At 46.0% G+C, this 16,214-nt stretch overlaps 1 protein-coding gene across 8 annotated transcripts in view; it reads left to right on the forward strand.

The window, feature by feature from the left end:
* Positions 1–16,214, forward strand: part of NIPAL3 (NIPA like domain containing 3) — a 48,198-nt gene that overhangs the window by 10,130 nt on the left and 21,854 nt on the right. For 7 of the 8 annotated variants that reach the window (XR_006411433.3, XR_006411434.3, XM_026517037.4 and 4 more), the window contains exons 3-5: positions 10,136–10,204; positions 11,773–11,944; positions 14,620–14,679. Coding sequence is in view for 6 of the 8 variants with exons in the window: in XM_026517037.4 (XP_026372822.1) it covers positions 10,136–10,204; positions 11,773–11,944; positions 14,620–14,679 (301 nt within the window). In the remaining 2 variants the exon portion in view is untranslated. Of the gene's footprint in view, positions 1–10,135; positions 10,205–11,772; positions 11,945–13,904; positions 14,147–14,619; positions 14,680–16,214 lie in introns of those variants that run through there. The other variant, XM_026517039.4, reaches the window with a different exon arrangement.

Below are 16,214 nucleotides of genomic sequence, written 5' to 3' on the forward strand. Positions count from 1 at the left end.
GCAGCTTTGATACGTTTTAGACAAAGAAACAATAAATTTGTGAAGAATTGACAAGACAAAGGGATTTGGGCTTGGGGTAGTAAATTAATGAGGTAGTAACAAGGTTTGTTTTTATAGCCTTCTTGGCCCTAAATTTCCTCTCTCTGGTGGTAAGGATGTCTCTCTTCCTCCTGGTACATATTGGGAAAGTACCTTTCACATGGGAGATTAATTTCCTGCTTTCAGGGGGCAAAAGGGGGCTCCGAGTACCCTTCTTGTACTGGCTGTTTCTTAAATAACTTTAATTCAAAATAATCAGTATGCCAAAATGACATATTTTGGGGTCATGTGTTCTCCTCAACAATTTCTGTGAAGTTTACCAAAAAGGTATTATCAATTATGCTGATAAATTTTCACTTAGAGGCACGTTGGATTAACCCATCTAGAGAGGATTGGGGAAATTGACATCTTGTTAATTTTACTACACCATTGCCTATGTTGTGTTGCAATACATATATTTTATTTAAAAAGATTTTTTAAGTAAGCTCCAACTCAAAACCCTGAGGTCAAAAGTTGCATGCTCCACTGACTGAGCCACCAGGTGACTCAATACATATATTTTAATACTATACATACAATACTATAGTATTTGTACATACAAATGTAATTATAAATGCTTTATCACATGCTTGAATATGGTAATTGTAATCCCCAGCACAATCACTAAGAAAATAACTCAAAAATAAATAGTGAAGGAAATGATAAGGGAATTAAAATGGTCCACTAGAGGGGCACCTGGGTGGCTCAGTCAGTTGAGTGTCTGACTCGGTTTCAGCTCAGGTCATGATCTCATGGGTTAAGAGATCAAGCCCCACACTGGGCAGGGCGGGGGTCTCTGCTCAGCAGGGAGTCTGCTTGAAGATTCTTTCTCTTTGCTCCCCTCCCTACTCCTGTGTGTGCGCTCTCTCTCAAATAAATACATAAAATCTTTTAAAAAAATGGTACACTAGAAAATATATCTATTTAACACAAAAGAAGGCAGTAATGAGAAACTGAGGAACAGAAAGAGACATGATATGTAGAAAACAAGACAACAGAAATCCTTTCTTATCAGTAATTACATTAAATGTAAATGACTTAAACTCTCCAAATAAAGGGGAGAGATTGACAGAACAGATTTTTTAAGAAACAGAATCCAAGTATATGCTATTTACGAGACACTCACTTTAGATTCAAATACAAAAATGAGAGGGATGCCTGGGTGGCTCAGTCGGGTAAGCATCCAACTCTTGATCTCAGCTCAGGTCTTGATCTTAGAGTCGTGAGTTCAAGTCCCACATTGGAGCCCTCTTAAAAAAACAAACAAAGACAAAAATGAGGTAGAAAGTGAAAAGACGGGAAAAGATATTCCATGTAAACAGTAACCAAAAGAGAGCTGGACTGGCTATACCAACATTAGACAAAATAGACTTTAAGATGAAAGTTATTATGAGTGACAAAAAAGGACATTATGTAATGGTAAAAGAGTCAATCTATCAAGAAGATATAACAAAAATAAAATATGTATACACCAAAATACATGAAGCAAAAATGGACAGAACAGAAAGAAGAAACAGGCAGTTCAGCAGTTACCAGGGTCCTGGAATCGAGCCCTGCATTGGGCTCCACGCTCAGCAGGGAGTCTGCTTGAGATTGTCTCCCTCTCTCTCTGCCCCTTCCCCTGCTTGCACATGCTCTCTTTCTCTGTAAAATAAATAAATCTTGAAAGAAATTAAATAAACATACAAATACTTTATTGCTTAAAAATGCTAATCATTATCTGAGCTTCAGCAAGTCACGGTCTTTTTGCTGGTGGAGGGTCTTGCCCCATGTTGATGGCTGCTGACTGATCAGGGTGCTGGGTGCTGAAGATCAAAGTGGCTGCAGCAATTTCTTAAAATAAGACAACTGCGAAGTTTGCTGCGTTGATTGACTCTTCCTTTCATGAACGATTTCTCTGTAGTGCGGGATGCTGTTTGAAAGCCTTTTACCCACAGTAGAACTTCTTTCAAAATTGTAGTCAATCCTCTCAAACCCCACTGCTGCTTTATCAACCAAGTTTATATAATATTCCAAGTCATTTGCTTCATTTCAACAATCTTCCCCTGGAGTAGATTCTATCCACCGCTTTCTTTGCTCATCCATAAGAAACACCTCCTCGGGGCGCCGGGGTGGCTCAGTTGGTTGAGCGACCAACTCTTGATTTCAGCTTGGGTCATGATCTCAGGGTTGTGGGATCTAGCCCCATGTCAAGCTCTGTGCTCCGTGGGGAGCCTGCTTGAGATTTTCTCGCTCTGCCCTTCCCACTGGTGTGGGCTCCCACACTCTCTCACTCTTTCTCTCTCTCTTTAAAATACATAAATAAATCTTTAAAAAATAAAAAAAATAAGTAAAAAGGAAAATAACAAGTGTTGGCAAACATGTGGAGAAATTGGAGTCCTCTGCTGGTGGGAATGTACACAGGTGCAGCCACTATGGAAAACCGTTTGACAGTTTCCCCCCAAAAGTTAAAATAGTCACTATAGATACCCAAGAGAATCAGAAATATATGTTTGTATGAAAACTTGTACAGCATGTTAATAACATCATTTGCAATAGACAGAAAGTGGAGATCACTCAAATGTAACTGGTGAATGGATAAACAGAATGTCTTCTATCCATTGATGCAATATTGTTTGACCATAAAAAGGAAGGAAGTACGGGTACATGTTATAACATATGAACCTTAAAAATATTATGTTCAGTGAAAGAAACCAGACACAACCACATACTGTAGGATTCCATTTATTATATGAACTGTCCAGAATAGGCAGTCCATAGAGACAGGAAGTAGATTAGTGGTGGCCAGGGGCTGTGGTGACCGGGAGTGGAGAGGGACTGCCAGTGGGTTTGGGGTTTCTTTTTTGGGATGGTGGAAATGCTCGGGATTTAGAGAGTGGTGTGGTTGTACAACACTGATGAAAACTGGTCATTTCAAATATTACGTTGCAACTGTAGAAATCAGATCTGCATCCTGTTTGTTGTTGTTGCTTGTTGTGGTTTGTTAGTGTTTCTTGTTGTATGATCTTTCTAAACTCTTTTTGCAAAGTCTGTGTCCTCTGTGTGGGCAGCCTGATGACGTCTGTTCCTGTTCAGTGGTCAGCTTGAGTTTTGACAGTTTCCTTAACCGCCTAGAGCCAAAAAAGGAAAAAAAGAGGAAAAAACCCTCCCCCAATTCTCCCACTCTTTGCAGACTGGTTGTGTCTTGGGGCCTTCCAATGCTGAGCCAGGCCGTTCACCGCTCACTCTGTCTTAGCCTTTGCTCCCTGCTTGCACCCAGCCTGAAGGCCAGCCAGAGGTCAAGGCTACCGTTTTCTCAGGTGTTTTTGGAGCATGCATCCCGCCCTGGCCACATACATGGCCTTTTCAATTCCTCAGTATACGTGGAGACTTAAGAAAGCTCTTATCCTTTATGTATCTCATTCCCCAGACTACTCCTGCCCAGGCTTTTCCTTCTGCCTATCGCTCATCCTGAGTACTGTTCCTTGCCCCAAGCTGTTACACAGCCAATACTTGTGCCTTTAAAGGCTTTGGTCATTAACAGCCTGAGAATCTGTCCCTAGCCCTGGGATCCCTCCACGTCAGACAAAACAAAAACAAGCCCTGTGCCAAGGCTTCAGGGGTTACCAGACAGGTCAGAACCCACAAGCACAGTTAAAAATAATAATAATAATAATAATAATTTCATATATTGCTCTCTCTGCATCCTTGTGGCTGCCACAGGTCTGGGGTGGAAAGGATTTAAAATGCCACAGTGCTTTCGTACCATAAAGCAACAGCTTGTTTCTTCACCATGCCTTCCTCTGGTTGTTACACGTTTTTGGCTAGACTCCAGAGTTTTATAAAAATGTGATTCTGATGGTTTTTGCCAGTGCATTAGTTATTTTTCTGAGGGGATGGGTTCCTGAAATTCTCTATTCCACCACTTTATCAATGACATCACTCATAACATTGTGAATATACCAAAAACCACTGAATGAGATACTTTAAAAAGGTCAAAATGGTAAATTTTATGATTTGTGAATCTTACCTCAGTAAATGATGGGTTAACTAAAGGTATGCTAGGTTTCTAGAATGGCCTTAAAGAATATTTAGAGGCAGGCATTAAAATGGGAAGACGTTAAAATACGTAGCTGGGCAAAGAAAGGGGGTGGGGGGATTAAGCAGTAGAATCATACACACTCGAGAATCAGATGGAAGATGAAAGTCACCTATTAGTGAATATCTGGGATAGAATCAGATCTTGAGTCCCAGACAAAAATTGCTGGATCATTAAGCGAGCCTGGTTTATTAAGGAAATATATCAGTTAGCTCCTGCTGTGTAACAAACCACCCGAAAACCTAAACTTAAAAACAACAATCATTTCACTGCTCATAATTCCACAGGTCAAGAATCTGGACAGGATCCAAAAGAATTGAAATCAGGATCTAAAAGAGATAATAGCACTTCAATGTTGATTGCAGTACTATTCACAATAGTCAAGATATGGAAATAACCTAAATGTCCATTGATAGTTGAATGAAGAAAGAAAACATGATGCATACATACAGTGGAATATTATGCAGCCTTGTAAAAAAAAAAAGACATCTTGCCATACGTGACAACATGGATGAACCTTGAAGACGTAATGCTAAGTAAAATAAGTGCTATGGGCTAAATGTTTGTCACCACCCTTTCCCCATTTATATGTTAAAGCCCTAATTCCTAGTGTGATGTTTTGGAGGTAGGACCTTTGGGAGATAATTAGGTCATGAAAGTGGGGCCCTCATGAATGAGATTAGTGCTTTATAAGAAGAGACACAAGAGGGAAATAATCTCTCTCTGACATGTGAGATACCTAAGAAGGTATCCATCTGCAAACCAAGACGAGAACTCTAAGCAGGAATAGAATCAGCCAAAACCTCAATCTTGGACTTCCCTAGTCTCTAGAACTATGAGAGATAAATGTTTATTGTTTAAATCACCCAGTCTGTGGTATGTGTTAGAGCGGCCTGAACTAAGACAGTAAGCCAGTCACAGACAGACAAGGACTGCATGATTCCACCTCTATGAGCGGTCTACTAGAGTCAAACTCATAGAATCAGAGAGGATGGCGGTTGCTGGGGCTGGTGGTGTGAGGAAATGGAGCTGCTAATCAACAGGCGTGAAGTCTCAGTTATGAAGGATGAATACATCCTAGAGATCTTTGTGCCTACAGTTAACAGCACTACATTGTACACCTCAGTTGTTAAGACGGTAGATCTTATGTTAAGTGTTCTTACAATAAAGTTTTTTTTAAGAAACAAAGAATGTGGGCAGGGCTCAGCAGGAATGACTCCTCTTTGCTCCATATAGTGTTGTCTAGGGTGCTCGGCTGGGACTAGAGCTGGAGAATCCAAGATGGAGTCACTCATGCCTGGAGCCTCAGCTGGGATGGCTCACTCAGCTGGCAGTTGGCTGAGATGGCTGGGCCTGTCTCTTCTCTGGGTGTTGACCAGGCCTCCTTGTATAGCTGGTCTTCCACAGGGTGCCTCTCTCTTCTTATGGATAGGCTGGACTTCCTTATATGTGGTTGAGTTTCCTTCTGTGCAAAAGTAGAAATTATACGGCCTGAGCCCAGAAGTCCCCAACCCTCATTTCCATATCATGCTGTTGATCACAAACCCATCCAGATTCAAGTGGTGGGGGGAAAATTTCCCCCCTCTTGACGGGAGTTGTGAGAGAAACGGTTGGCAGCCATCACTGCAATTTGCTACAAATGGTAACCCCAACTTTGGGAGGGTATAATTGTGAAAGTATAATGGTAAAAGTCCTGTCTCTCCACCAGGCCCCCACTGACACCACCCAGTAGGAGAAGGGTGCATCATTGCTGCCAGCTGGGGGTACAAGTCCAGGCTCCCCATGTGGGCTCTTCTCACTCTGTGGGGACAGGGGGTGCCTCATCACTCGACCCCAGATCCCTCCTTGGCTTTCTCTGATAATCCCAGCTTGTGAGTTGAGGTGCCTTGTTATAGCCATGAAAGGCTGGAAATCTAGCCCCCTACTTGGCTTATGCTGGTGTGGGGGTGGGGGGGTATCTTTTTTTTTTTTTTTTTTTTCCTGTGATGTTTGGAACAGGACTTGTCTTAAAGTTTTCTGTCTTGCTTGGCTGCTCATCTCCTGGTCATTTGACTAGAGAACACAGGCTCTCTTAGAGCTTTTTTGTCTATACTTGTTGATACTCCAAGTTGCCTGTTTCTTCAGCTTCAAGTTTGAGGTTTGTGAGGTAAAGAGAAGACCCAGGGAACCCACCACCATGTCGTTCCTCAGGCCCCCAGCTCCCTAGCCTGTCTGCCTTCTTCTGTCCACCTCTCAGAGCTGTCCTGTGTTTGCTTTTATATAATGTCCAAGGTTTCCAATGGTACAGAGCAGGAAGCACAGGAAAATATAAGTCTACTCCATCTTGCTGGAAGCAGAAGTTCTGTAATTTGCTTTTTAAATTGAAAGGGATAATAGAATGTGTTGTAGGTAAAGAGCACTGGACTGTTTAAGAGATCAGATTCCTTATATTCGTAAGTGCAGTTTATTAGACTTACAAGTTTCTTAGTTCCCTGGTAAGATTTTGTTTAAACGAAACTAGATTCATGAATCTGTTACTTTTATAGCCAATATAATTTTTTTAAGGAATCAAAGTAATGCAGATAGCCTTTTTTTGTCTGCAAAAGCCATCCCCCTAAGAAGACAAAGACGAAGAAATGAACATTCATGCTTACTAGGAGTTGGACTAATTATAAAGATGTTCCCAAACCATGTACGGTGAAGCATTGACTCAGTTAGCTCTGTGGGGCAAGTAAAAGAAACCAGCTCTTAAGCAAAAAAGACGTGGGACTGTTTCCAAAATGGAAGGAAGAGCTAGAAAAGCAGGCTTCTGGAAGTCATGGGCACCAGGATGGCTCCTGGGACCTGACTTGCCCAGGCATGGCCTTGGGCAGCAATGAACCCAGACTTCTTTCAGGCTTCATGCTTCTCTGTTCAAGATTTGGACCCCAGAGGGGCACCTGGGTGGCTCAGTCAGGGAAGCATCTGACTCTTGATTTCAGCTCAGTCATGATCTCCAGGTTGTGAGATTGAGCCCCGTATTGGGCTCCATGCTGAGTGCTGAGTGTGGAGCCTGCTTAAGATTCTCTCTCTCCCTCTCCCTTTGCCCCTCCCGCCCAACTTGTACACTTTCTTAAAAAAAAAAAAAAAAAAGATTTGGACCCCAGAGAGAGTTTCTGACCTGCCTGGCGTGGGTCAAGTTTGGGTCATAGGCCCATCGTGGTCCAGGGGAGGATGGAGCACTTGGAATGACAGTCCCAACAAGACCGTACAGGGAGAATTGGGGGCGTGGGGTAGTGCTCCACAGCAAAATCAGGGTGCTATTAACAAAAGAAAGGGAATGTGGCTAAGATGGCGGGTGTGAGCATCACAGATGTCTGCAGACTGAGAGTTCTAGAGCCTCGTCGGTTTGGGACACCTGGGGTGGACAAGGAGGACCTGCCTGGGAGAGCCTCTAACCTTCAGGGCACTGTGGGCCTCCAAGCAGTGGACTGAGGATCTGTTGTTTCCCAAACTTATGTAACCATGTTGTGCTTTTTGCCTCCGAGCTCCATTGACATCTCTACGAATGCAGTCAGGGAAACCCCGGCCTGGTCGATCTCCATTGACCCTTTCAGCTCTGAGATCCTGTGATCCTACAGGATAGACCTGGTTTCTGCTTAATTCTGCCTGAGAAGAGACAACAAAAACATACAAAACAGAGATGGAGAAGGACCAAGGAAGTGCATCTCAGGCTATGAGAGCCATCTTGGGAAGAAGTGGAAGCCAGCTCCCTTGGGTCCATGAGATGCCCCCAGTGACCTTCTATTAATGAGTTGTTGCACAAAGTGGAACGAAGATAAGTCAGTTTCCTGCCTGGCCTGGTCCTTCGCCTGGTTTCTGTTGGCAGTCTGGCCCTGCCCAGGGGCTTTGGTGAGGGCTGGAAGGTCCCTTGGAGGTTATCTGGGCCAGCATCTACATTTTCCAGACAGGGACATACAAGCCTGATGAGGGGAAGGGACTCATCCAAGGTCATGCTGTGATGAGGCAGCAGAGCAGGACCTAGAACCCAGGTCTCCTGGTTCTCCGCTCAGCATCTTTCCTTTATTCTGCAATGCTGCACCTTGCTGGGGACAAAGTCAAGGACAGCCATGGTGGTTTCCATCAGTAAATAACACCTCCCTCCTTCCACCCTAATCTACAGCCGATCGCCTTCTTAGCTGTCTAGGTCCCCAGCATTCCAGGGAAATGGGGGGCAGAGAGGACAGAAGGTTGACTTCCTGCCTTACGCCTGCTAATTACCTGTCTTCTGGATAAACTGCAAGACCCTTTGTCTTGTTCACTCTTGATTTGCTAGCGCCCAGGCCAGGCCTTGAAGAACTGGCAGATTTCACAGGGAGGAACTTCTTGAGCAAAGGGGGAGTTGGAAAAGGCCCATGCGGGGCAGGGAGGATTCATATTTGGCTAAGATAGAACATTCTTTGGTGTTTAGTGGTGAAAAAAACCTGGAGGGTGTGTGGGGGATATAGTATAGTGTGGCTATTTAAATGCTGAGGCAAGGGGCGCCTGGGTGGCACAGCGGTTGAGCGTCTGCCTTCAGCTCAGGGCGTGATCCCAGCGTTCTGGGATCGAGCCCCACGTCAGGCTCCTCCGCTATGAGCCTGCTTCTTCCTCTCCCACTCCCCCTGCTTGTGTTCCCTCTCTCGCTGGCTGTCTCTATCTCTGTCGAATAAATAAATAAAATCTTTAAAAAAAAAAAATGCTGAGGCAAGTGCCCTTTGACCCAGCAGTCCTCCTTCTAAGAATTTATCCCAACGGAGTCATCCTCATAAATGCACAAAAATGTGTGCACTGGGATATTCGATCACAACGGTGTTTAAAAAAAAAGAAACAGCCTAAGTATCCAACAATGGAAAAGCAATGATATAAAATATGGCACATCCAAATGAGGAGTTATTTGGTATTTATTAAAAATGATGAATTAGGGGCACCTGGGTGGCTCAGTTGGTTAAGGGTCTGACTTCGGCTCAGGTCATGATCTCAGGGACTTGGGATGGAGCCCCGTGTCGGGCTCCCTGCTCGGCGGGGAGTCTGCTTCTCCCTCTTCCTCTGCCCTCCCCTCGAACTCATGCTCTCTCACTCTCTCTTATTTCTCTCAAATAAATAAATAAAATATTTTTTAAAAAATTAATTAAATATGCCTGAAAGGGGAATGTATTTATAATATCTTAAGTAAAAGGATAGGTTAAAAACAGATTATGATCTTATTTTTATAAAATAAACTATAACATTGTCATTCATATCTGAATTTACGGACAGAAAAAAGTTTTAGAAGAAGAAGAAAAACGTTTATAATAACAAAATGTTTGCCGTAGTTAGCTCTGGGTTTAGAATTAAGGGGGCTTTTCTGTTTTGTTGTGATTGTTCTTCTTCCTGTCATTTCTTTATATTTCCTAATTATTGTACGATGAATATATGTCTGGTAATTGTCTTTTCAAGTTAAAAGAAGACGCCATGCTAAAGAATCTGAACCTTATTCTTAAGGTGACGGAAGTTAAATGTTTATAAATGAAATCATTAAAAATGCCCGAAGCAAGTTAGCCAGTTTAAAGAGTTTCATTGAGACCCTTCTGGGAACATGAAGGCTCCATTGATAAAATGGCAAACAGTACCCCCGCCTGTGTTTCTCTTGTAAATTCTGATTTCTGAGTGTTGCTTTCCTGCGCAAGACTGCAGTGAGTCCGTACATTAAGGGAAGAGCAGAGCCGATTTAGGCCTTATCAGGTCATTGTGACTGGAGGGCAGAGGACATTGCTTTCTGGAAGTGTCCAGCTCAGGGCAGTGTTTTGTAAACCAACAAGGCAGCCGCATTAACCTTGAGTAGTAAACCGTAAAATTCCAAATAGAAGCCTGGGATGTGGCTTTGTGGGGGATGTTTTTCTGCCTTTGTTTTGGGACAGCAAACAGTGGGGGTTCCTATGTGCCCCGAGGCCCTTTAACTTAGACCCAGCTCACATCTGCTCCTATGAACTTTCCTTACAGGAAAACTTGATCGGCGCCCTTTTGGCGATTTTCGGGCACCTTGTGGTCAGCATTGCACTTAACCTACAGGTAAGTCTCAGTCCCTAGCACTGACTGGGAGCAGAGAGACAGCTGATCAGCCGGGGTGTCTAGGGCAGGCCCAGCTGCCTCCTCACTGTGGGACGTTGCCTACTCCATTCCTGGGCTGGGCCTAGGACAATCCCTTGTGGGTTGTTCCAGAATCTCTCTAGTGTCTTGGCCGCCACGTCATCCCTCTACCCCCCCCCCCAATTCTGACGACGGCGCTCTCTATTACTTAGAAGTTCCTGGAGTGCCTGGGGCAGCCAAGCCAGCTGGCCCATCTGAGCTGGCCTGCAGCTGTGGTTTGGAGCACGCTGATAGATTGAGGACCTCCTGAGGGCACCACGGGAACTGGTTCCACGGGCATGTGTGACTTGGGTGACAGCCATGGTGGTTATTGCCCCCGGGGCAGCTTTTGGCCAGAGGGGGATGGGAGTCCGTGGGTAAATGCCCCAGGCTACCATCCTCTGGTAGCATGACTCTGAGCTGAGTTCACAGGGTTTCCCAGAGGGTCCCCAGTGGGATGAGCCCCCGTTGCCCAGGGCACTCACTCTGCACCCTCCACTGGTCTGCTCCCTTCTCCGTCTCACTTTCCCACTCCCTTCCTGTGTCTTCTGGAATCACCTCCCAAAGCAACTACCTCCTCCCAAGTCCGGTCTCGGGGACTGCTCTGGGACACCCGCACTGAGGCTTGACACCTGCAGACGGGTTAAATCCTACAGCGCGCTGGCCCACTCCTCTCTGCGGCACTGCCCAGCTTCTAGCTGCGGAGAAGCGCTCTCCCTCCCTGGATCAGAGACGCGAACACACGTGGGTAACCTGGTACATCTCGGCTGCACGCACGCCCGTGTGCCAGAGTGTGCCCGTGAGTTTCTGAGGCCACGTGGTGTCCTGGCCGCTTGTCTGGCTCATGCTCTTGCTCCTACAGAGCAGCGTCTCTGCTTCCACATCTGCTTCTATGCAGCCCTCATCATGGTCCCCCGCACGTGGCAGCGGTGGGCCTTTAAGTCAACATGACTGCCCCGCTCTCCTTGGTCACCACCCCACTTTCTACATCCCAAGTGCACATTTCCAGAACAAAGACTTCTGGCCAGACTTGGGCCAAGTATCCACCTGAGGGGGTGCAGGGTCCACGGATACCCCCGGGCTGCCCAGCAGAGCTGCCAGCTCGTCTATAGAAGGGAGTGCGGCCAAGCAGACACCCCAGGTGTGGGGACTTCGGGGCATTGTAGTTAGAGGAAGACACTCAACCCAAAGCCGGACGAACATGGGGCGGCGTCCTAGACCCCGGCTCCCACTGCAGACCGCACGCTGCCTGTGTTGTGCGTTAGAAATGCACATTTCCAGGCCTCCCCGGGGAGTGTCTGAGGCTTCCCAGCCAGTGTGAGAACAGCTGTCTTAGAGTGACAACCTGGTACTGAGATCGGGACTGCTTGCCTCTTCTCTGAGCCAGGACTCCAAAAAAAAACCCTGACACATGTTTCCAAATAAAAGTGAGGGGTAGATTTGGGATACAGACATCATAGCTCCTTTTCCCCAAATATCTGGGCAAATCGCCTTCTTTCCTGGATTTCTAGAAGTACTGCCACATCCGCCTGGCAGGCTCCAAGGACCCCCGGGCCTATTTCAAGACCAAGACATGGTGGCTGGGGCTGTTCCTGATGCTGCTGGGTGAGCTGGGCGTGTTCGCCTCCTACGCCTTCGCTCCGCTCTCGCTGATCGTGCCCCTCAGCGCCGTCTCCGTGATAGGTAAGACCCCGGTCCCTGCCACCGCTCCCTGGGACCCACCTGCCCGGGCGGCCACCATACTCAGTAAACAAAGCAGCTTGGTAATGTCACTAACCCTTAGGAAGGGCTTCACACGCACCGGCCCTGCACTAAGCACTTTATGGATATGAATTCTTCTACTCCTCCGTTTTGAGGGTGACACTGTCATGATCCCCACTTTACAGATGAGGAAACGAGTACAGGGCGGCAGGGCTGGGGTGCAGGATGGTCTGGCTCCCTAATCTGGTTAAGATTCAGGAAGTTTATCAGAATTGCTTTCTATTTCGACTGCAGAAGGAAGATACAAACTTGCAGCTTTCATCCGAACTCTGTCAAGATAACCGAAGCTTTTGTAGCGTTCAGATATCTTACATCTCTAACAGATGCACATTCAGCTTATTCTCTGATCTTTTTACGTCAGCTGACACCACCTCTAAAGCATTGTTTACTTTCTCACCTGCCATTTCTCTGTGATTTCTGTAATCCCTGAACCAGTCTCTCAGAACATTTGAACTAAGGAAAAGACGAAGGAGTTTTGATGTCCGCATTCCACAAATAAAGTAGAATTAGGAAAAAAAGAATTATTTTCTTCTTAAAGAAAAGATGTTGATTAGTGAACACAGGCGCGGGGACCGTGAACTTGGGTTGAAATGTTTCCTTCCATTTGCTGGCAGGCCCCACACGGCCTTGAAGCTCTTCCCTGCCCTTAAAGCAAAAAGTATTTTGAGTAGTCTTTTTCCTCCTGCAGTTAAGAGGGCCCCTTCTACCCCACAGGTAAGCTCAGCAACCACGCACCCCACCTGTGCCCGCAGCAGATGTCATCGGTCAGAGCGTCCCTTCATAGTGAGAATTCTCAGAGCTTCAGGCAGTCCCCCCAGTTACCAGGAGTTGGCAAAGAAGTGGAAACCTATTTGCTTTTCCCGATCCCATGAAGAGTCCCTCTGTTTCTTGACCAGGGTTTGTACCCTCACAGCCCACAAGACGAGGGAGGCCTTCCAACATACTGTGCTCTTTTCTACACGTTATTGTTTTAAAATATAACCTGACCGTAGAGTAGAGGGTCCAGGGGGAAGGGATAACTAGGCGATGGGCGTGCAGGAGGGCCCGCGATGTAATGAGCACTGGGTGTTATATGCATCTGATGAGTCACTAAATCCTACCCCCTGAAACTAACAATGCAGTATATGTTAGCTAAGCTGAATTTAAATAAAGAATTTTGAAAAAATATAATATAATATAATATAATATAATATAATATAATATAATATAATATAATATAATATAATCGGAATGCCTTTAGTTGAGGCAAGCAGCCATCCCCAGGCCCAGCCGTTCCTTGTCTTCTCTGGCCCACTTTCTGTGTGTGTATCACTGTGCCGCCCCGACAGGGATTGAGGTTTGCCCTCTGCCCGTTGCTGACCTCTGAAAAGGCTTCGGAACCTTTCCTCACAATGAGAAACAGGTGACCAAGTGCTTAAATATTTGCCTCCGAATTTTAGTACTCTAGTAATTCACCTAATCAAATTCCTAAAAATAAGAGACTGAAGTAGACTGATGGGTTCTCAGGTATCAGTCGCTAGAAATTAAGGGGCTCTCAGACCTTCTTAAGTCACCCAGTGAAAAATGATATTAAAAAGAAATAAATATGAAAGTAATCACCACCATTTGTTGGGTACCTGTTACTTACCGGTTGCTACTCCAGGTACTCAGTAGTAATAACAGCTCAGTTATTGGGCATTTCCTGTGGACACATGATTTCTATGCATTATCGCCTTTAATTGCCCTTATAACTCAGAGAAGGAGGTGCTCTCAGGGGTGTGCTGATGAGCCAACATTCAGAGAGAGGGAGAAAACGAGAGAAGAAAAAGAAGAGGGCGAGGCAGTGGGGGAAGGGAGGGAGGGAGAAGGGAAGGAAGGAGGGGGCAGAAAAGCAGGAAAGGAGAAAAGGAAGACCCCATTTGTGGTGTTTCTGATGTATGTGGCGTAAAGCCCACCGCCGTGGCCGCTCACGCTACGGCGGTTCCCTGAGTATTTCACAAGCAGCAAGCTGGCCTGAGCCGGATCCAGACTGAGACTCCCCGGTAGTGACTCACCCCAGGACACACAGCCGGAGAGGCAGAGCTGAGAAGAGCCATTCGGGTCTGTTCACAGTAATGCCAGCCCCATCCCTCCGGGCAGTGACAAGTAAGTTTGAGGAGAGAAGAGAACCAGAGGGAGAGTGTCAGAGGCCATCACGGCAATGGAAGGAGCGAGAGCCCTGGGCTCCAGCAGTCCTGACCAGCTGCACGGTCCCGAGCAGCTCCCTTCCCTCTCCTGGCCTCAGTGTCCCGTTTTTCAGATGGACATGATAATGGCACCCACCTTAACGGGTAGACGTGCCAAAAATAACTTGTGCAAATCACCTGTCTCCTCGCAACTACTCCACACCAGTGCTCCCGGACTTGTAGAAATCCTCAGGAAGGCTCAGAGAGGAGCCTCCCTTTCTGAGATGGACTAACAGAGGAACCAGAAGGACTGAGTTTGGGGGAGCCAGAGGGAGAGGTTAGGAAGTCCCAAGCGCTAAGGCAAATGAGTCAACCCCAGGGCCAGGGCGAAGGGACTCCACTGGACTGATAGCTGCCTCAATTTTCTTTTCCCTGTGCTTGTATTTTTTATAGCTAGCGCCATCATAGGAATCATATTCATCAAAGAAAAATGGAAACCTAAAGACTTTCTGAGTAAGTTCACTGATTCGAGCCCCTGTTCTTATTTCTGTGCTTGTGCGGTTTGTTCATTGTAAAACCAGCTCGCCCCGGTTTAGAGATCATCTGTCTCGTGCTCCGTTCTGTGTTGCCTATCCCACCCTCGTCAGGCTCCCGAGAGCGTGGTTTTTTCATCGGTCGTTCCCAAATCTGGCTACACAGCAGAATCATCGTGAGACTTGCGAAAAGGGGCTTGATTTCATTCCATCCAATCAATATTTATTGAGCATCTGTTGTTGGGATTTTAGGAGGCCTGATAAAAGGCACCCTCTTTACCTAAATGAGTTTTAAAGCCAACGGGAAAGGAACATGGAGGTCGGAAGTTAATCTTTGCTACTTACGCAAGCTGGATTAGAGCGTGAGGCTTCGGCACACAGCCGGGTGAACTCGCTCAGGCAGCCAGGTTTGGGACCCACTGTTCTGAATCATTGGTACAGGATAAGAGCAAGATGGGGCCAGGAGGCTGAAAAAGAAAAGAATCTTACACTGAAAAAAGAAGAGCTCCGGCTGAGCAAATATACAATGCCAAGACCAAAAGACTCAGAATGATTTGCGGTGGTTCTGACGGCAGAGGCCGGGTACAGGGGTAGCGGGGCTGGTTCTGAGACCAGTGTAGTTTTATGTTCCTTCCAGGCTCATTCTAGAAAGTCCTGGTATAAAAGACCTGCTAGTCCAGGCAGTGCCCTATGTGAATTAAAAAAAGATGGCCCCTCTGGGCATCTGTGGTTCCGTGGGCACATGCCTCAGGGAGCAGAGCATGGGTAGATTTTAGCCTTTCTCACCCCTTCAGCTAGGTGCTTTTATGCAGTGAACAACTTGTACGACTGTACATGGCTGTCCTACCTAAAATTCTATCAAATTCGGCAAACGTTCACCCGTTGCTAGACCTGTGCTGTACACCAGAGACATGGTGTGAAATGGAGATGAGTAAGACTTTTCCCTGCCTGAAGAAAACTTAAGACAACACACTTGTATATCTTAGCACAGAACTTATTATTGAGTTTAACCATGGTTCATTCATTCATTGAAAAACTGAAAAACTATTTTGGGGGCACCTTATGAGGCCTAGAATGAGAATTAAAGACATTTAATGTGGTATCACATTTTTGGGAGGCAGTAGAATGAAATGTGTAGTTAGTTCTATCCAGAAAAATCCAGAGGCCTGTGGTCACCATGTGTGGCTCAGAACTCACAGCCCTTTGCAGCTTGCCCAGGTCTGGGCTGGACGAAATCCACAGGGTTCAGCTGGAGTGTGACAGGACCCAGGGAAAGAGTCGGGGGACTCCCAGGCCCCACTAACAGTCTCTGACAGGTCTGTGGAATAGAATTTTGGTAGTATTTGGACCAGTCCCTTGGGAGTAGGTTAACTAGAAGATGGGAAATGATAAGGTCATTTCTAAAAGGTACGTGGTAGGCTCTGAAGGTTTGCTTGTGAGGTTTTGTTATATTTGGTTTTTTATGTTGCCCATAAAGTGATTCTAACTTGCAAAGCTTCCCTGTACAATGCACAC

Source organism: Ursus arctos, unplaced genomic scaffold (genome assembly GCF_023065955.2).
Source record: "Ursus arctos isolate Adak ecotype North America unplaced genomic scaffold, UrsArc2.0 scaffold_32, whole genome shotgun sequence".
Classification (NCBI taxonomy): Eukaryota; Metazoa; Chordata; class Mammalia; order Carnivora; family Ursidae; genus Ursus; species Ursus arctos.